Source organism: Myxocyprinus asiaticus, chromosome 27 (assembly GCF_019703515.2).
Source record: "Myxocyprinus asiaticus isolate MX2 ecotype Aquarium Trade chromosome 27, UBuf_Myxa_2, whole genome shotgun sequence".
NCBI classification, from domain to species: Eukaryota; Metazoa; Chordata; class Actinopteri; order Cypriniformes; family Catostomidae; genus Myxocyprinus; species Myxocyprinus asiaticus.
Genome location: NC_059370.1, coordinates 24,699,701 through 24,722,194, shown reverse-complemented (window position 1 = coordinate 24,722,194; position 22,494 = coordinate 24,699,701). Strand labels below are relative to the sequence as shown.

Genomic DNA, 22,494 nt, shown 5'->3' with positions numbered 1-22,494 from the left:
TGTTCTCGCAGTGAGAACATGAACCATCCACGGATGCTGCCTCCGTGTGGGTCGTGCCCAGACATGAAAGACAGCGATCGTGACCGTCTGAAGTTGAGAGGTAACGACCGCAACCAGGAATAACACACAAACGGAAAGGCATCTTTAAAAAGACACGTCTTTAAAAAGACGTTCCGTGTGTGCCGCTCTTTTAGAGAAATATACTCTTTCAGGAAAATATACTCTCAGGGGCGTTCCCAGGGGCGTTCTCTGCAGTGCACCAGTGCAGAGGAGGGAGAAGCTGCTGAAATGCTTCGTCAGATCCAGCAGAGGTGAATGAACAGTCAGCTCAGTAGACATCGACCGTTCGACTCCGAAGAGAAAATCTGAATGAGTGGTTGCACACCAGCTCCTTTTATACCCGTATGTCCAGGGGAGTGGCATGCAAATACCACTCGCCAATTTTTATTGGCCTTTTATCAAAGACCAGAGGTGTCTCAGGCTCCCAAGAGTGACCCCTAGTGTCACTACATTGACACAACATCAAGTGAGTGACAGATAGGGAACTGTGTTTTCTTAATGGCATGAATCACACTGAAGGCCTTGACTTAAAATGCATGGCCCGCCACTGCCCATCTGAAATGTCTTGTTTTGAAATCTGTGTGTAGGTGACGTCAATTTTAGTTGTTCAGTTGACATGGTTCAGTTGTATTTACAGGCCCCACAACATGCCTCATTGCACCCTTGGCCTCGCCCACTGGAGCTTAGTTTGAATCATAAACAGAGAGGGAGAGAGCAGGACAGACAGGCCTAGTATGATCAACTGTTCCTGAACACCAAAGGGGACCCATCTGGACTATTTTGTTTTTTTTTTTGCAAATAACATGCATTTGACAGATGTCTTTGACTGTTGTCATGCCAATTTTAAAAGACGCTGTGTCAAATTACAACTCAGAAATGGAGATGCCATTCAGTTTCATTCAGCTGCTCTCTGTCTTGCTCTTCTTGTGCCCATCTGCACTATTTTTTATTGTTGGTGGATGTAAACAAGCACTAGAATCACGTCTTTGAGCATTTTAATGTATTTCCGGCGATGTGCGCATCAGTGCATGATTAAGCTGTTTGTGTGTGCATCATGTTTTACAATGCTTTGGACTACAGATGTGCATTTTTTATTTTGGCTCATATAAGTGTGGACTGCTTGTGAACCAGTCATAATACGATTCAAGCTTTGCAAAGGAACTGTTATTGAAGAATGGGGGAGTTAAAGACACTTGGACTTGACCGCAAAACTGTGAGTAAACAGTTTCACTCATGAATATTTCATCTGTCATGACTGTTTGATAGTTATGGTGCTGATGTGCTTGAGTGAACAGTTTAATATATTCAGATGCAGTGTGTTGGACATGCATTATGTGTAAACCCTGAAATTTAGTTTTATAATGTTGTGGAGCTAGTTCATTCTCTTCCAATTGGGTTTCAAATATGGCTGTATTTGAAGGGCTGTATGATGTTTGCCAATCAGAACAGTAGGCGTCTACATTGAAGTGTAAAGGAGATGCTGAGGCCAAAACCAAGCATTTCAGACAGAGGGTCAGAGACAGGGTGGAAAATGATCATTTATTACTATACTGTGACTGTTTTGGTGCAAAATACTTTACTGGCATTATCAGTAGACCTCAGGAAAGATAATACAATTATTTTTAAAAATAGCATTTCAGGACCCCTTTAAAACAAGGAGGTTGTGGAGATTTCCAGTTAAGGAGTGGTACCTTTTTGGCTGCAGTCATGCCCACCATTAATCGCTAATTTTTTTATCAGTTTAGATGTCTGTTCTGTATTCTTTTGAAAAACATTCAACAATATTCTACCAAAAATCACGCAGGGTAGGACCAAAATAAATGTGCTAGTGTCCCATCTGTCACCATACACTTGTCACATTGTGGTGATACTTAAGTTAATATTATACTTAATTTAGTTTTGAAGTAATGAAGCCGGTGCATACCATTAAATTTAATTAATTTATACCTAGAATTTACGGAACAACTATTGATTTGTGACAAGCCCTCTTCCCAGATCTCATCAGACACTTCATCATTCAGCTGATTGGACAAGGCTGCTTTAAGGTGACTAGTGCTCACAGATGTTGTAAAAGCACAAAGCGAGACACCAAGTGCCAAGTTTACAGATTACAAAAGAAAATGACACAAAAAACATGATTCTCAGCTTTATTTATAACATTTCTAGTGTGCAAATAACAGAACAAATGGGACTAAGGAAGACAAAATAATCTTATATATAGTGATCTCCTATACAGCACAGCCCCCTTCCTCTCCATGCAGAAAACACTCCCATCAATCTGAGAAGGCACAAATGAATGACTGTGTGATATAAGTGCATTGATTAAGATATTTGGTATTTAAAAAAAGGATTATCTTATTCAAAAACATTTATTACATTCGATAACATATTTATCACTCAATAACTTGCTAATAGATTTTCCTTCTGAAAAGAATAAAGCTTGGAGAGAGGATTTTGGCTCTGACATATCTTCTGCTCTAACCCACAATGACAAGTATCAGGCAACATTTAATCCAGAATGCCCCTTTGTAAGTAAATGAAAGCCCTGGCATTTGCTGCCCAGTAATAATGTTTGAATACTGGGAGACCAAGGTCTCCACACTCTGTGGGTTTCTTTAGATATGTTTTTGCTATACGAGGTGTCTTATAATTCCAAACAAATGAAAGAATAATTGAATCAAGTTCTTTAAAAAAAGGCTGCATTCTATCTCTGGAAGAGATACAAAAACCTTGGGAGTGTAACCATCTTAATTGCATTCTCACAGCCAATCATTGACAAAGGAATTAGTCTCCAGCTCTCAATGTTTGAGTTAAGTTTATCAATCAAAGACGTTTAATTTAAACAGATGTTTAAAGGTGCTTGGAATTGTAAGGCTAAGATATGTAAAATGATCTTTTACTAATTTAAGAGCTATGCTGTTCAAAAAACTGGTGATTAGATTATCTGTAAGGGGCATAAATCACTTTTATTCCAGTTAATTGTGCATCCTGAAAGTCTACTCAATGAGTCAATGTAATCCATTAATTTAGGAACAGAAACAACAGGACAGTGATACATAGACACAAATAATCTGCATATAAATTTACAAGGCTTTCCGTGCAGCCTATTAAAATCCCATGAATATGAGGATGGGCTCTGATCCCTATTGCCAATGGCTCTAGTGCAATTTCAAAAAGAAGGTGAGATAGGGGGTCACCTTGTCACAAGTCACGGTGTAAATCAAAGGCACCAGATCTATCACCATTAGTCAATACGGATGTTGGCTGCAAATAAATGATTTTGACCCATTCAATAAAGCCATCCCAGATAAAGCTAGCCCCGAATCAAATCTTCATCCCTAAATCAATATGGCCATTCTGTCTGGTCAAATGCTATTTGGGCATCTAATGAGATAACAGCTGCAGTGTTGTCAGCTAACCACCAGTCTGTATATAAGATGGTAAGAAGCAGATGAACATTACAGAATGAAAACCTTCCTGGGATAAACTCCGTTTGATCAGGATGGATAATTGTTGAAGAATGTTGTGCTAACCTGGAAGTTTAGGAGTGCTATATGTCTCAATAACTTGCCGAGTCAGTATCTCTTTTCAACAATACACAGATTTTTGCCTCATACAGAGAGTCAAGGAGTCTCTTCTTTTTATATGAATCTTTCACCCTTCTGAGCATAATGGGAGCTAGCCTCTTACTAAAAGCTTTGTAAAATGTACAGCCAGACCCATCAAGGCCTGCATCTTTGCTTGATGGAAAGACCTGAATAGTATCAAGTATATCTGCCACTGAAAGTTCAGTCAAAATCATACCAAGATGATTCTCCTGGTTTTGGGAGGTTTAGCATATTTTGTGTCTGTATCTTTCATTTTTGTAGAATATACAGTACTGTGCAAAAGTCTTAGGCACATTATATTTTTCACAAAAACATTTGTCTTAAAACGTTTTTTTTTTTTTTTTTTAGATTAAATGTTGTATATGAGTCATAGAAATGACAAAGAAAAACAAAACATATATACAATGAATTAACATTTAACTCCTACTACTACCCCTCCCCCTCCCCAATCAACAACCACACCCGACCCCCTATGAACATCCTTGTGGTCTCACATAATTACACACACAGAAAAAAATGTATAAAATAAAATAAAATAAAAAATATATAATAATCATACACATCTCAAACTACACCTCTCTCTCCACAGTCCCTCCCCGAGAGTCCCTCAAAAATGTCAAATAACTGCCCCATTTCCCATCAAATGAATTCCAGATCCCCAGCCTTCTACACAACACCTCCTCAAAAGCTGCCACCCTGCCCATCTCCTCGCACCACTCACGAAACGAGGGGGCTCCAGCTGACTTCCATCCTCTAAGGATAACCTGTCTGCCCACCATAACACCGGCCAGGATCCAATTCTTCATGTACTTATCTCCTACATCAATGACCGCCCTGTCACCCAAAATACAGAGCCTGGGGCAAAAGGAGATCTGATTACCCAATACGTCGGCCATAAAATTCTGGACCCTAAACCAGAACTTCTGTATCTTACGACACCACCAAAAAACATGTGTGGTGTCTCCATCTTCTAAATGGCATCGCCAGCAGGTGGGTGTCCTTAAGACCAAGCCTATACAATTTAGAAGGGGTCCAATAAAATCTATGTAGAATCTTAAATTGCATAAGGTGCAACCTTGCATCTCTAGATGCAGACTTGACGTTTTTAAGAATCCTAGCCCACACTCCCTCCTCCAAAAACAAATTTAAATCTTCCTCCCATAATTTTTTGAGGGAATTTAAAGCTCCGTCCCCCAGACTCTGAATTAGCAGGGAGTAATACTCTGATGCCTCATGACCTTTTCCAAAAGCAGTAATCACCACTCCCAGAGTATATGCTGCTCTAGGGGGGTGCATGCCACTCCCAAAAACAGTACAGAGTAAGTGGTGCAGCTGTAAATACTTATAAAATTGAGATCTGGGAATCCCAAAATTTTGAACCAAATTTTCAAAAGGTCTCAATACTCCACTCTCATATAGGTCACCGAGTGTATTAACCCCCCTCACAATCCAATCTGACCAACAGAAAGGGGACTTATTAATGCATAGTTTAGGGTTCTGCAGGACATGTTTGGGACATTTATCATTGCAAATGAAGGACTTCGCTATGCTATCGAATTGCTTGAAATAAGAGAGGGGGACATCTATAGGGAGAGATTGTAACAGGTAGTTGAATTTTGGAATACAATTCATTTTAATTACATTAACCTTCCCAATCATCGATACGTGTAATGAAGCCCGCCTGTCCACATCATTCGAAAACATTTTTATTAAGGGATCAAAATTATCTCTGACTAAATCAGACAAATTTGCTGGGAATAAAATTCCCAAATACTTAATGCCCTGTTTGGGCCACTGAAAGGTGCCTGGCTGGAAGGCCGTTACTGGACAGTATGCTGTCAAAGCTTCGGATTTAGACCAATTGACTTTGTATCCTGAGAACTTGGAAAAGGAATTAATAATTCTGTGGAGGCAAGGCATAGATCTAGTGGGGTCGGAGATGAATAATAAAATATCATCTGTGTAAAGCAGAAGCTTATGCACCACACCTCCCGCAATCACCCCTGGAAAATCATACTCCTTTTTTATCGCGGCTGCTTGTGGTTCCAGGACAAGATAGAACAATAATGGGGAAAGAGGGCAACCCTGCCGAGTGCCCCTATCCAGAGTAAAATAATCTGAAATTAACCCATTTGTTTATACCGCTACTACAGGGTGTCTATAAAGTAACTTAATCCAACCAATAAATGAACTCCCGAACCCATACATTTCCAAAATCTTAAAAAGATAATCCCATTCTACCATATCAAATGCCTTTTCGGCGTCAAGTGAGATGGCAGCGACCGGAGACTGATCATTCGCTACTGACCACATGATATTGATGAGACGCCTAATGTTATCAGAAGAGCAGCGGCCCCGAATAAACCCCACCTGATCTATATGTATAAGAGATGTCATAAATGTACTTAATCGGTTGGCCAAGATTTTTGACAAAATGTTTACATCTAGTTGGATCAGGGAGATTGGACAGTAACTTTACACTCGCTTGTATCTTTGTCCTTTTTAAGAATCAGACTGATCCAGGCTTGTGTCATGGTTGGAGGAAGCTTTCCATTCTTTAATCATACAGTATAAACTTCTTACAAAAGTGGAGCCAGTTCTGTAGCATTGGATCTAAAAGTTTCTGTGGCAAAACTATCTGGCCCCGGAGCCTTGCCAGTAGGTAGGGACTTAATTACCTCATCACCACCAGTAGATTTCACTGAGGGAATGGTAGAAAAAGACTCTCTCTGTTTTATATATCTAGCTAAAAGCTTCCCTGCTTTGTCCCCCGACTCAAAGTATGACTGTCTTGCCCTAAATAACCAAAACTCCACTTTCTGCGACAAAATAGTATTATATCTATATTTCAATCGGGTCAATTCTCTGAGGCCATCAGATGACATACGGTGCTTCAGCTCTGCCTCTGCACTTGTAATATTACCTTCCAACTCCACGAGTTCTCGTGCTTTGGATTTTTTGATGAATGAGGCATACTTTATGATCTGACCTCTTAAGAACCGCCATAAGTGCTTCCCAAGCCACGCCCACAGAGGATACCGAGGACCAATTTGTCTCCATATAAACACTGATTTCAGTCTTTAACATTTACTGGAAATCAGGATTTTGCAAAAGGGATACATTAAGGCACCAACTATATGATTTATTTTCCTCCGTATGTGGCAACACCTCTAAAATCACCAGGGCATGATCTGAGACTAAAATGTTTCCAATTGAGCAGTCAACAATAGATGAAATGAGGGATTTGGATATATAAAAAAAAAAAGAAAAATCTATTCTAGAATAAATCTTATGGACTGATGAAAAAAATGTATAGTCCCTTTATAGTGGGTTCAAAAGTCTCCAAATATCTGTGAGTCCGAGATTTTTACACATCCTGTGAAGCGTCAGTATTGCTCTAGGGGGCTTACACACTTTTGCTTCAGTATGATCAAGGACTGAGTCCATCAAAAGATTAAAGTCTCCTTCCAATATTATATCATGAGGGGTGCCAGTGGCTTGCGGCATCCCTTCAAGATCTATAAAAAAGCCCTGATCATCAGCATTAGGTGCGTAAATATTAGACAAAATCAGACTTTGCCCCTGAATTTCAGCTAAAACAATAATGACTCTTCCTAATTTATCATTAAACTGTTTGAGAAATTTGAATTGTAAATGTTTATTTACCAATATAATGACTCCCTTGCTCTTACTTGAGCCAACACTAAAGAAAATATTTCCACCCCATATCTTCCCAAATTTTTCAGCTTCCTGCGGGGAAAGATGTGTTTCTTGAAGAAACACTATATCATATTTCTTACGTTTAAGAAAATAAATAACCTTCCTTCTTTTTATGGGGTGCCCCAACCCATTCACATTCCATGTGGAGAGAGACAATCCACTCATATTAACATTTGACATTTTGATATAATAGAAAAAATAAATTGTGTGCCAAAAACAAAATTATGAAGACCACATTTCAACATCAATGCAACAATAAAACCCTCAACTTCCCCCCGAACAAAACAAACAGAAAAAAGAAAAACGTGCGCATTAACCCCGCGCACGAAAGCGCCAACCGGCGTCAATCCCTCTAAACGTAAAGAGTCCATGTACGCCTACGAGAGCCCCCGCGACAACTTTGCCATCGGATTGCTCAATTGTGCCTCACAAATTTGTAAGGCAAAATTACATTACATCAAATATTTTGTAAAACAAACCCCAGCCAATAGGCAGAATAAACACAAAGAACGTGTAGACTCATTCACAGAACTGTCTCATAGGTGTGTTCCTTCACAAAACAAATTCCAGCCGATATAAAGCCGTTCATTTTCCTCGGTCAGACAAAAGAATCTTCAGTGAGCCAGTGGATGAGTGCAGCAGATGACATAATAATTCCAATGTCCCATGAAAATACTCCACAAATCATACTCCAGCCAACAGGAGGCATAAGCACAAGGAACTGACAGATTCATACATAACTGTCCCGAAGTAATGTTATTAACAAAACAAGCTCCAACCGCTAGGCGGAACCAGCACAAAGGAAACGAAACACGCATCCCGGTAATTGTACAAGGTCTATGGTACTGTAACTCAGATAACCGCACTGTACAATTGTGGTGAGAAGAATAGCATCACAGAATGCTATTCACAGTTCATATAACAGTTGGAGCTGTTTTGGCGGCACGAGGGGGACCTACACAATATAAGGCAGGTGGTTTTAATGTTGTGGCTGATCGGTGTATTCTGATTTTAATGTGTCAGTAGGAAATGCCAATATTTGATTTCAACATTCCCTTTGCAAATAAATTGAATAGAAGAAAAACAAGGAGCCCTACAACAGATGGTATGACCCCCACTGAGCCCAGATCTCAACATCATTGAGTCAGTCAGGGATTTCATGAAGAGACAGAAGCAATTGAGACAGCCTAAATACATAGAAGAACTGTGGCAAGTTCTCCATGAAGCTTGGAACATCATATCTGCCAACAACCAAGAAAACCTGTGTCCAGGTGTACCTTGGAGAATTGGTGCTCTTTCGAAGGCAAAGGTTGTCACACCAAATATTGATTTAGCCTTTTTATGTTTACTGACTTTGTATGACATTAACTGATAAATAAAAACTATTTACAACATTATTTTTGAAGACATCCTCACTAAACAACATTTTTCAAAAGTGCTTAAAACTTTTGCACAGTACTGTAGTTCTGAATAAAATTCCTTGAAATGATCGTTTATCTCTTTATAGCTGTAGATCAAACTGACCAATTTTACCTTGTGAATTGCTTTCCTAGCCTGTTCTCCAAGCAGTTGTCTCGGCTCAGCCTCCCAGGCTTGTCACCTAGCTCAAAGTGCTTCTGTTTAAGTTTAAGCAGAAGGTTCCCTATTTGCCTGCTAAGAATGGAATTATGTTCATACTTCAACTTTAGGATTTTGTTGTGGTCTGATTGTAAAAGAGATGCTGTGTATGCTTGTTCAAGTACAGGAAGTGCTTTTTTTTTATCTCACAGAGTTGACTACTGAGGGTCTGTTTTCTTGATGATTCAAATTATATGATATGGCCTCACAGCCCCAAACGTATCCGCCAGAACTGAATCTGAGACCACTCCATTGTCATTAGTCTCAAGAAACTCGTCTATTTTTGTGTTCAAATATTGCTTAAATGCTGGGTATTTGATTAACAATGGGTTAAAACACCAGCAGTAATTCTGCTTTGGCAAAATGTCTTCAAGTTGTAGTGTAACTGGACAGTGATCAGATATCAGTTCAGTATGATATTTAGTGTTTTCAATATTGGACATGAGTTCAGAGGTTACCAATAAATTGTCAATTCAAGTGTGAACATGAGAGTGGATTACATAATCCCTATTTGTTGGATGCTGCAATCTCCTAATATCTACCATATTTGTAGATTTATTTAGAGTGTTAAACGTTGGTAGTGAGGCAATAGTGGGCGGCGGTTTTGAGGAAAATCAAGGATTTAAGTAACAGTTGCAATCTCCACACATGTGGGAATTCTACATTTGTGGTGTTGGGATCTGGAATTATATTAAAAACTACTCCTTTAAATGGGGCCAGATAAACCTATGATAAACAACTGGCTCTCAACAGGTAAGATGCATTGTTATCCAAGTTGTGCTCTCGGCGAAGTCAGATAATTCATTATTTTTCCTAAAAAGAAGTGTACGTGAGCAATGATCATGCACAGCTTTTCTCCCTCTGGAGGTTTTGGTTTTTAAACCTCGCTCATGAGAGGGATGACGTAAGCTCGTTGGTAAGTTCACGCGTCACATGGAGGAGGAGTCAGGAAGCGCATCATTGTTTACAAGAGAAACTTGCACAGAGCATAGACCAAGCGCCGTTCACAAACCAAAACAGTCCAAAACAATTTCAAAACAATATAAAATAAAATTAAAAAATCATTTCCAAATAATAATAATAAAAAAAAACAATGTAAACAATGATGCGCTTCCTGACTACTCCTCCACGTGACACGTGACCTTACCAACAAGCTTACGTCATCCCTCTGAGCGCACGTCACAGAGATGTACAGAAGTGAACATTTGTAGTTAAGAAGTATATAAGTATTGTTTTGTTTCTCAAAGTAATCAATCGTTTGGGTTCAGAAGAACTTTATTTGTCGACTGGAGTCGTGTGGATTATTTTGATACACCCTAAATATGCATTTTGGACCGTCAAAAAAATGGAGTACATTCACTTGCATTGTTTAAAGGAGGAGGCCTGAAATGAAATCCTAAAAGTCTTAAATTCTGTTTTGATGAAGAAAGAAACTCAGATATATCCTTAGGGTGAGTAAATTATCAGCAAATTTTAATATTTGGGTGAACTATTCCTTTAACTGTGATAAAATCACTGAATAACCTTGGTGCTGAATGCTTTACTATAATTTGGTGTATTTTGCTATAGTCTGTGCTCTGTAAAACAGTCAGTGTTTGTGATGTGATTTACTTTGTCATGCAGTATGTGTGACAAGTCTGCTAAGCAAAATACTGTAAATGTATTCGTAAAAAAAAAAAAAAAAAAATTCCCCATTGCTCATTCGTGTGGATTGCATTAAATACAGCACTCGTTCACAAGACATTATTTTGCTTAATAACATCCCTTTCACTCCTACAGCTATGACACAGAAGGACGACTGACCAATGTTACTTTTCCTACCGGAGTGGTGACCAGCCTGGCCTATGACATGGAGACTGTCTCTGCAGTAGAAAGAGAAAGTTTTGAACGAGACGAAGCTGCAACCATCACTACAAACCAGTCAGCAATTCAAAGTGTACTGACGCTGCAACAAGGTAACCCTTTACATCCTTGAAAACAAACAAATAAAATAGATTGCATTCTCATAAAGAATGCCAAGTTTTTCTGTATGAAAGTATTGTCACATGAGCATAGTGCATTCTTCTTGCATCATATATAGTATGCTTGTATGTTTTATTTTGCAGATCAGCTGAAGAACAACTATGTGATCGGTTACGACCAGTCATTGTGGATTCTGTACGCCAATGGAATGAACACTCACTACCAGACTGAGCCACACACTCTATCTGGTGCATCCTCCCCTATTCTGGCACGTAGAAACATGACCCTACCTGATGACAGTGGGCAAAACTTGGTGGAGTGGCGCTTTCGTAAAGAGCAGACACGGACCAAGGTCTCAGTGTTTGGACGCAAGTTACGAGTACGTACTGAAGCTCAATTATTGAGGAAAGAGAAAAAAATTCTAATTATAGAAAAAAGGTAATACAAGCCTGTGATTGAGTCTTATGCTTGTAGGAAGAAACCACAGACCAGTATTTCAGTGTGAAATTACATCTTGAATGTACATCTATCTTGAGGTTCAACTAGCCTAAGTCATAAGAGACAGGGAATCAGGGAAGATTTCTTGCTATACTTTACATATCGAAGTTAATATTTGCAGTGTCTTGTTTAAATTTGGCATGATGATAGCACCCAGCTTAACTAAGAATAAAAAAGGAACATGAGAGTTTAACAGTGGTAAAACAAGTCTGTTTTAAAATTGATGCTGACTACATTTGAAGATATTCAGTGATTTAATAGTGAACTTGTGCCATAGTGCCTTGGTTTTATGAAGTTTTTGAGTGAGCTATTAATTAAAAGGCTAATTTTCACAGAAAGAATATAAAACCTTTTGGAATCAACCAAGGCTCTAGTAGATGTAAAATCTGCCAAAATTCGAGTCAAATTTATGCCATTTTTCTGTTGCCTAATCAATCTTGTCTTTTCTCCACCTGCTCTTAAAGGTAAATGGACGAAATATTTTGTCTGTTGATTACGACCGAGCGCTGAGGATTGAAAAGATCTATGACGATCACCGTAAATTCCTGCTGAAGATTGGTTATGACACAGCAGGTCAGCGTGCTCTCTGGATGCCAAGTAGCAAGTTGCTGCCTGTCAATCTCACTCGCAATAGCAATGGGCAGTTAAGTGCCGTCCACTGGGGCTCTGTCTCAGACAGGGTAGAGTATGATGGACAAGGCCGCCTGCTGTCCAGGACATTCCCTGATGGAAAGACCTGGAGCTACACTTATCTGGAGAAGGTAATGGTCAGATTGTTTTAGTGATATATGTGATAAACTTTAGATATCAAGAAACAATCAAGCAAAAAAAAAGTTAAAAAATAATTTACATTTTGCTCAAATAAACACTTCACATATAATGTTGTTGTCTTAAAGCTAATGTGTGAATTTCTTTCAATGTGAATTTCACGTATTCCAGCTTAATATGCAGTACACTATAAGTATAACACATGCGGTATAAGTACACATTTGTATTTTGATTTCATCTAAAAGTGTAACACTGGCTCTGTGGTGCTATCACCACATTAAAGTACAGTAAATATTTTAATCAATGAACTTTTTTTTCCTGAAAACTACATCACCGCAGTGTAAAGCTTCTTTCGCTATGGGTTTGCAGCTATTACTTTAGTTTACATTTGTCTCGAATAACACTTCTTACCTCTCCTGTATGGTCTGTTTTCCAGCGAGTCACAATATAATACAGTATACACAAATTATTCTGAATCATTTCCCAACTGATTCGGCTACTCAGGCCGCAGTATGTTTATATGCTCAAATGGAGTGCTGGGGTAGTTTCTTCACAAGCTCCTGTCTCATTAGCAGGAATATTCATTCAACCATTTCCCTCCTTGCGTCACTGTATCACAATAAATTAATTTTAAAAAGCTATATATACTCCCAGCACAGATAAAAAAAATTTAAAAAAAAAAAAAAATATATATATATATATATATATATATATATATATATATATATATATATATATATATTCATTCAATGAATATTCAAAAAATGCAATAAGTCTCATTGAACCTTTTATTAAACTTCTAAAAATGTTAAATGCATTTAAATAATATATAAATAATCAAATTAAGTAAAGAAACCAAGTTGTAATGCCCCGTTTCAAATTTATTTACCTGTTTTCATAAATGATACATATACACAATAATTATTAGCCCTCTCATCCCAGTAACAAAGCAGCACAGAGTAATGAGTAACTGTGCAATAAACAATTCATTTAATGCTAATTATAACAATATTAATGTGTGCAAAGAGACGTAAGCACTACATCGGATCATTCAGCGCAGATTTACAGGCTTTATGAAAAAGTTTAAGTTGTAAAAAGTAAAAAGGTTGTCGAATGCAAAAAGTTACGAAAGGGGTATTTTTATTTTATTTTTTTACATTTCACAGTCATAGTTCCATTCTTTCATTTATAGGGATAATAAAATTACTATGAAAAAATTGTATTTTGAAATTTGAACCTTGTGCTATGTATCAGATAAATGTACTGTATATCTAAGGTGGTTTTGCTTCAAGATGTGATATACACATAGTTTAATAAATATTATCCCAAATGTCAAACTTTACTGCACTCAGTTTTATGACGATGTCAGGAGCATGTGAACAAGATGAAATATCAAAGAGAGTCCCTGTTTATGAAAGTGTCCAGGGTGCGAGCGATCAATTGTGATTTTCCCTGCCCTACTTCTCATTCTGGAGCTGTGCAGGTGTGTGAGGGAGCGGAGCTGGCTGCCGATGATTTTCTCCGCACACAATGTGCTGTTTTCACCTGCAATAATGCAGAGGCGACCCAGACATGGAGAATGAAATGACAGATAATTCATGAGTTATTTATTACTGTTGTAGTCTAGGACTAGTAGCAGCTCTGATATCTCAGTGAATAAGCTGGATTCAGTCACGTTATGCCTTTCTCAAAGTTATTAGAATGTTCTTGTCCCATAATTAATATCTCAGAGCTCTGTAGAGTCGCCAACAAAGCATAAAGTCTGATCAAACATTTACAAGCTATTTAATTTGTATGAAGACTTTGATTTCAGCAGATCTTGCTTAAGTTTCAATGGATGTTGTTATTACCAAAAGTACATTTACCCTGCGAGGGCCACCTCTGGAAGCGAGAAATGTGGAAGTGTGAAAAAGGCTTATTGACAGCCCTACTAAAATAATGTCTATTAAATTATTACCATGGTGCCTTCAGTGCACTTTGATAACTGATTAAGCAATTAAAAGAGTATGCATTGGAAAATAGAATGAAATTTGCTGAGGCATTTGTAACCTCGTGAACATTCGTTAAAAACCTAGTATGAGTTACCAATTAGGTTGAGAACTGACACAGAATTAGCCAATTACAATTCATCCTGATTTGTCTAAGTAATGTCTTCTCCTTGTTCTAGTCCACAGTCCTAATACTGGCCAGTCAGCGGCAGTACGTCTTTGAATATGACCCTCAGGGAGGCCTTTCTGCAGTCACCATGCCCAGTGTGGCACGCTACACCATGGAGACCATACGCTCAGTGTCTTACTACCGCAACCTTTACCATATGCCTGAAAGCAATGCTTCTGTTGCTGTGGACTACAGTGAGGATGGGAGGCTCCTCAGAGTGGCACAGCTGGGCACAGGTCGGAGAGTCCTATATCGGTACCGCTGGCACAACAAACTCTCTGAGGTTTTACATGACAGCACTCGAGTTACCTTCACCTATGATGAGACGGCAGGTGTGCTGAAAACAGTCAATCTGCAGAGTGAAGGTTATATCTGCACCATTAGATATAGACAGCTTGGCCCACTAATAGACCGGCAGATCTACCGCTTCAGTGAGGATGGCATGGTAAACGCTCGCTTTGACTATGCTTACGATAGTAGTCTACGTGTGACGAGTATTCAAGGGGTTATCAATGAGACACCTCTGCCAATTGACCTCTATCAGTATGATGACATCTCGGGGAAGGTGGAGCATTTTGGCAAGTTTGGCGTCATCTATTATGACATCAATCAGATAATCTCCACCTCCGTTATGACTTACACCAAGCACTTTGACGGTCATGGCCGGATCCAAGAGATTCAGTATGAGCTCTTCCGCTCTCTGCTGTTCTGGCACAAAATCCAATATGACGACATGGGCCGAGTTACTAAAAGGGAGATGAAGATCGGCCCATTCGCTAATTCCACAAAGTACAGCTATGAATATGATGTGGATGGCCAGCTGCAGACTGTGTACCTCAATGAGAAAATGACATGGCGCTATAGCTATGATTTAAATGGGAACATACACCTTCTGAGTCCAGCAAACAATGCACGGATCATGCCTTTACGTTATGACCTACGAGACCGTATAACTCGTCTTGGGGACCTGCAGTATGAGTTGGACGAGGATGGGTTTCTCCACCAGAGAGGCCCTGAGATCTTCCAGTACAACTCTAATGGTCACCTGGAACGTGTCTATAGTAAGTCCAGTGGGTGGACCGTCCAGTACCGTTATGATGGTTTGGGAAGAAGAGTTTCCTTAAAGTCCAGCACAGGGCAGCACTTACAATTTTTCTATGCTGATCTGACCTACCCAAGCAGAATAACACATGTATACAACCATTCAAACTCACAGATTACCTCTCTATACTATGACCTGCAAGGACACTTGTTTGCAATGGAGATTAGCAGTGGAGCAGAGTACTACATAGCCTGTGATAATATAGGGACACCACTAGCTGTCTTTGGCAGTGATGGAGTCCTCCTCAAGCAGGTTCATTATACGGCCTATGGCGAGGTTTACTCAGACTCCAATCCTGATATCCAGTTGGTGATTGGGTTTCATGGAGGACTTTATGACCCTCTAACAAAACTGCTTCATTTTGGAGCCCGGGATTATGACATCATGTCGGGTCGCTGGACTGCACCTGATTTAATGTTGTGGGAGAAAATCGGCGAGGACCCGGGCCCTTTTAATCTGTACATGTTTCGAAACAACAACCCGATAAGTAAAGTGCAGAATGTAAGAGACTACTTAACAGGTATGGCATGGATTCACTGCATCTACTCTATCAGCATCTTAAAATAACTTTTGCATGTAATATATCTGCCATACATTGTACAAATGTGTTACTGGATTTTAAATGTATTCTCTGGTATTTTCGACAGATGTGAATAGCTGGCTCGTCACATTTGGGTTCCATCTCCATAACAGCATTCCTGGTTTCCCAGTGCCCATTTCTGAGATGACCCAAGCCTCTTATGAACTTGCCAAAAGCCAAGTGTGGGATGATCTGACAGTAAGGGTTTGTTTTTTATATCTTCAAATAATGGTTCCAAGATTTAGGGTCAATGAAGTGGTGCTTATTTTATTTGTCCAGAATATTTATTTATTTAATAAAATGTTACTTAAAGTATTAAGTACACTCTCATGTATTCAAGGTGCAAGGAATGTAATTTAATACATTTTACTTGATGGTGACACCACCATTTCTAAAGTCTTTAAAATAATTATATTGTAGAAAATTATATAAATGTTTTTCAAATATGTGTCAAACTAACATGGACTCAAAGATTACATTTCAAACTTGACACACACACACACACACACACATATATATACAGTTGTACTCAAAAGTTTGCATACCCTGGCAGAAATTGTGACATTTTGGCATTGATTTTGAAAATATGACTGATCATGCAAAAAAACACTTTTATTTAAGGATAGTGATCATATGAAGCCATTTATTATCACATAGTTGTTTGGCTCCTTTTTAAATCATAATGATAACAGAAATCACCCAAATGGCCCTGATCAAAAGTTTACATACCCTTGAATGTTTGGCCTTGTTACAGACACACAAGGTGACACACACAGGTTTAAATGGCAATTAAAGGTTAATTTCCCACACCTGTGGCTTTTAAAATTGCAATTAGTGTCTCTGTATAAATAGTCAATGAGTTTGTTAGCTCTCACATGGATGCACTGAGCAGGCTAGATACTGAGCCATGGGGAGCAGAAAAGAACTGTCAAAAGACCCGCGTTACAAGGTAATGGAACTTTAGAAAGATGGAAAAGGATATAAAAAGATATCCAAAGCCTTGAAAATGCCAGTCAGTAATGTTCAATCACTTATTAAGAAGTGGAACATTCGGGGATCTCTTGATACCAAAACCCACAGGTAACCTCAGGAGAAATACAGGCTGCTCTGGAAAAAGACAGTGTGGTTGTTTCAAGGAGCACAATACTTGTTGACCCCTCTCCAAACATAGCACGTAAGGTTGTGACCATAAAGCTCTATTTTGGCTCGTCACTCCAAATTACAGTGTGCCAGAAGCTGTGAGGCATGTCAAGTTGTTGTCGGGCATATTGTAACCGGGCTTTTTTGTGGCATTGGCTTCTTTCTTGCAACTCGACCATGCAGCTCATATTTGTTCAAGTATCGTCGTATTGTGCTCCTTGAAACAACCACATCGTCTTTTTCCAGAGCAGCCTGTATTTCTCCTGAGGTTACCTGTGGGTTTTGTATCCTGAACAATTCTTCTGGCAGTTGTGGCTGAAATCTTTCTTGGTCTACCTGACCTTGGCTTGGTATCAAGAGATCCCTGAATTTTCCACTTCTTAATAAGTGATTGAACAGTACTGACTGGCATTTTCAAGGCTTTGGATATATTTTTATACCCTTTATCCATCTTTATATAGTTCCATTACCTTGTTACACAGGTCTTTTGACAGTTCTTTTATGCTCCCCATGGCTCAGTATCTAGCCTGCTCAGTGCATCCACGTGAGAGCTAATAAACTCACTGACTATTTATACACAGACACTAATTGCAATTTTAAAAGCCACAGGTGTGGGAAATTAACTTTTAATTGCCATTTAAACCTGTGTGTGTCATCTTGTGTGTCTGTAACAAGGCCAAACATTCGAGGGCATGTAAACATTTGATCAGGGCCATTTGGGTGATTTCTGTTACCATTATGATTTAAAAAGGAGCCAAACAACTATGTGATAATAAATGGCTTCATATGATCACTATCCCTAAATAAAAGACAGTTTTGGGTTTTGTTTTGCATGATCAGTCCTATTTTCAAAATCAATGCCAAAATTTCACAATTTTTGCCAGGGTATGCAAACTTTTGAGCACAACAGTATATACATATTTAATTTTGTATAATGTAACTTTGAATCAATAATAAAATTTTAAAAAACAATCAGAATAAATAATCTACATGTAGTTTTTCCATTTATTTAGAGCTACAGTTCATGTTGCTTTAACTTTAGGGACTTTCTTCCCTTCTTTTGCAGACCAGCTTTGCAGTCCAGCAGCACGCCATCCGGCAAGCTGAAGCGTTTTTAACATTTGGAAGTCTGTCACAGGTTCAGTTTGGCCATACCCTGAAGTCTGAAAAACCCTGGTTGTGGTTTGCCTCTAGCAATTCATTGATAGGTCAGGGAATTATGTTGGCCCTTTACAAGGGCATTGTGATAACTCGTGCACTAAGCCTGGCAAATGAGGATTGTGTCAAGGTTGCCAACATCCTCAATGGCGCCTTTTATTTGAAAGACTTGCATTTTATTGTTGATGGCAGAGACACACACTATTTTGTTAAAATGAATTCTCCTGAAGCAGACCTGGCTGCTCTGCGGCTCACAAGCGGAAAGAAAGAACTTGAGAATGCAGTGAATGTGACAGTGTCACAGTCCACGGCTGTGCTAGGTGGCCGCACCCGGCGTTTTGCAGATGTGGAGTTTCAGCGGGGGGCTCTCACACTGCATGTGCGCTACGGTGCATCCCTGGATGAGGAACGAGTGCGTGTTTTAGAGCTGGCGAGACAGAGGGCTCTAACTAGCTCATGGGCACGTGAGCAGCAGCGGGTTCGAAATGGAGAAGAAGGATCCAGACTTTGGACTGAGGGAGAGAAGAGGCAACTTCTTAGTGGCGGCCGAGTGCAGGGCTATGATGGATACTACGTGCTGTCAGTAGAGCAGTATCCTGAGCTAGCCGACAGTGTAAACAACATGCAGCTCCTCAGACAAAATGAGATCGGCAAGAGGTAGTGAATGCACCATGCTTAGAAACAACCAATCTATAAGTTAAGTGGATATTCAGTGGTTTATGTCTAACAAGAGTAGTACAACATAGAGGGAAAGAAACCTATTAAAGCAACGCTGTGCGTTGTGAAACATTAATGTGTTTTCTCAGAACCTATTAAAGGCCTTAACAAGGTTACTGTTATGGAGCACAATGAAATTATGAACTTAACAGTGTCAGTGACAGGCCAGATTCATACAGCTGTTAATATCTTTATTTAACTATTTATTAATAATTCATTTTTACAAGCACTATTCAAAGGTTTCCCTAAAGAGATATCATACCTTTTGGAAAATGAAAATGTTTACATATGCATATCACTGTACCACTGCAAAAATACCACACACGATGTCAAGTGGTTTATTGTAGCCAGCTTTAAATTTACACTGTAATATTTTTATATTTATTCAGATTTGTCTCTTTGTCCTGTATGTGTCAAGAGCATCATAACTTTTGGCAATCATGTAATTTGAAAATATGATTGTAGGCAGTTTATTTGTTATTTATTTTTTAAGTTTGTCTAATTATACTTTAGGGTTACACAGACATTTACTGTTTTATAAATGACATTTGACATCCATCTTGGTGTGTCATACTGCAACTGAACAAACTGTACATATTATGAATAAAACGGCAACACAGCACAGAGAATATGTAAATGTCTGTATTTATGTAAATGAGTGTTTATCTGAATATTTTTTAAATTAAAGCAATTATTTGCTCATTTGGTTACAGGTCCCAAGGGAAATATTTATGAAAATTGTTTGTACTTATAAGAAATAAAGAAAATATAAGCTAAAACTTCTTAAGTCCCAACCCCCACCCCTTTCATATACACGATGAACACGATGCACTACAGGCCAAGTTTCATGGAAAACACAAGTCAGGGTCCAAACTAAATAGCGACTAACCAATAAACCCTTTTTATCCACAAGAAGTTCTGTGTCTGTTAATGAACTAAGAATTACACAGAGGCAATTTGAAGTTAGATGTGAGCGATTACATGAATTAAAATTAATCAAAAGCAAGCCCACATGAATCGCGAGTAAAAATCACTTTCATCTGTTTTTGGCAAGAGTTGGTAGATTAATGATAATCTCTAAATATTAACTTAAATTTATAATTGCTTTCTGTGTCAAATCTGATTAATGAGTGATCAAAGTCAGAAGAGTAAATGTCAGCAATGAGTCAGTGCATTAAAATTGCATTCTGAGTCCATGAAACCTGAACATCCTCAATTACGTACTTATAGCCTAGTCTGTTTAAAAATGTAGTGCCACGTAAATGCTTGATCACATGTATATATGATATGGTAATTGCAGTGTGTAATTGCCGCTAAAATGAGAGATCATACAAAAGATGTTTTCTCATTTCGATTGACTGTGAGGATGTAAAGGGAACATACAGACACAAAAGCAATGCGTCGAATGAGTCCACCATATTGACACTGTAGTGCCCTCTCGTGGATTAAAGCAGTGTCAAAATATTAATTGGTCGGCTGCACCAAATCATGATTTATTTAAGCTCTCAGACTTGTAATGTTGATGGATGTGCAGTAGGCAACTTTAGTTTATTTAGACAGGTCAGGAATGCTCTCCTGAATTTGTATCTGTTTATGTACAGTTGAAAAGCAGTACACAAATAAAATGTAAAGAATTGAGGTTCAACTATTTATGAATGTATGTACAGATCGTTATTTAAGGTTTATAGGAATGTGTTATATTGAGAGCACACAGTCTGATCATTTTGCTCACAAATTGAGTTCACAGTTCATAACCATATAAAATAAAATAAAAAATAAAACAAAAAACTGTACTTTAGGCTATGAGGAAAAATGTGACTGCTCTTAAAAATTCAACATTTCGGCTGTAAAACATAAGCAGAATTATCAGTTACCTTTGCACCTATAAAAAGACAACCAATGTTTATCTAGAAAGGCATCTAGGGTTAACCTTCTCTTTTTTCTACCTACTTCACATGATGTTGGTTTACTTGCCACATCACCCACTTTCTGCCACAGGTTACAAGCATCCAGTGCAAAGTTACTGCTCTGTAATTGAGCAATATACATTTAAGTTATCTCTAAACACGAAAAAACAAAAAAACGAATCGCCATAGTCTGAATTTTAGGTTTTAATCTAGCAGACATTCCAACATCAACCTTTTCCTTTACTAAAAGCTGTATCCAATGAAGGTAAACTGTTTAATCAGAAAACAAAATAAATATGATTAAATATGGTTTAAAATGTATGTAATTTCACTTTAAGTTAAATATATATATATATATATATATATATAATACTTGTAGACATCTAACCTGGCATCTAACAAGTTCCTGCTCCTCTCATTTTTATCAAATCTATCAAAGAGGTTAAAGTGGAAAATAAGATTACATAACCTGGGTGTACTTTTTGGAGTGAGGAATTACGTAAAACTCCTTTTGGACTGGAGCTTTCTACAGATCACACAATTATAACAAATTTAATGGGAAGAAAGAGAGAGACACAAAACAAAATCCATGGCCTAACTACAGTGCTTGATCGAACCTGAGATGGAGGCACATATTGTGGAATGCATATTGATATTGGCCTATTAATGATTGTAGTAATTATAACAATTATGGTGTAAATTAGAATTGTTCAAATGACACATTGGACTTCCTCAAGAAAATTGACATCATATTTACTCTGCATTGTGATGCTTGAAATCGAGACAAGCTCTTTTATGCAAGGCTAAAGTCTGATGATGCCACCAACAACACTGTCTTGTCTCAGTGCAGTGAATGTTAATGATATGCAAATGCATGGAGGAAAAGCCTTCCCTGCTTCACCCGTATTAGCCATAGTCTCTGTTTTCGGCATTAATCCATGATGCACCCTGAGAGGTTTTGCCCCAACTTCTGATTAATACTGCCCTTGAACACACATTTATGCACATTTAAAGAATAGCAAACATCTTTTCTAACAGGTCCTTTGCCCATTCGTTTAATTCAGTTTGAAGTGTTTTATTCTACTGCCAGCCAATTTTACTACATTACCCCAATTTTATGTGTAGATAACAAGCTTACACTTCCACCAACAATAAAGCTGGTTTATGAAGGTCACTTGATTCTGTAGTGTTGCCACCAACACCTTGTTTTTGTTTTGCTTATGTTCCAGATGACAGGTTTGATGGATTAGCCAACTCTTCTCTAAAAATAAGAAGACAGTGACACCCACTCCTCATCACAGACCCCGCTCGATATCAGCATACTCTGGTGTCCTAGCTGCAAATGTTTACAAGGACACAAGACACTCAAATGCACAATGACAATGACAATACACAGTCTTTCTGACACATGTATCACAGGTCCCCAGACTAACATCCCAAACCCTTTAACCTTTCACAATCTGTTCTGGCTAGACAGAGTTTATTATTCAAATATGATAT

The 22,494-nt window shown here is 38.4% G+C and overlaps 1 protein-coding gene across 3 annotated transcripts in view; it reads left to right on the top strand.

Annotated features, from left to right (window-relative positions):
• Positions 1–19,789, top strand: part of LOC127417877 (teneurin-3-like) — a 209,726-nt gene extending 189,937 nt beyond the window's left edge. For all 3 annotated transcript variants that reach the window (XM_051658120.1, XM_051658119.1, XM_051658118.1), the window contains 6 exons: positions 10,785–10,960; positions 11,111–11,346; positions 11,930–12,226; positions 14,401–16,012; positions 16,140–16,270; positions 18,279–19,789. In XM_051658120.1, coding sequence (XP_051514080.1) covers positions 10,785–10,960; positions 11,111–11,346; positions 11,930–12,226; positions 14,401–16,012; positions 16,140–16,270; positions 18,279–19,031 — 3,205 coding nt within the window. In that variant the 3' untranslated portion in view covers positions 19,032–19,789. The remainder of the gene's footprint in view (positions 1–10,784; positions 10,961–11,110; positions 11,347–11,929; positions 12,227–14,400; positions 16,013–16,139; positions 16,271–18,278) is intronic.
• The last annotated feature ends 2,705 nt before the right edge of the window (positions 19,790–22,494 follow it).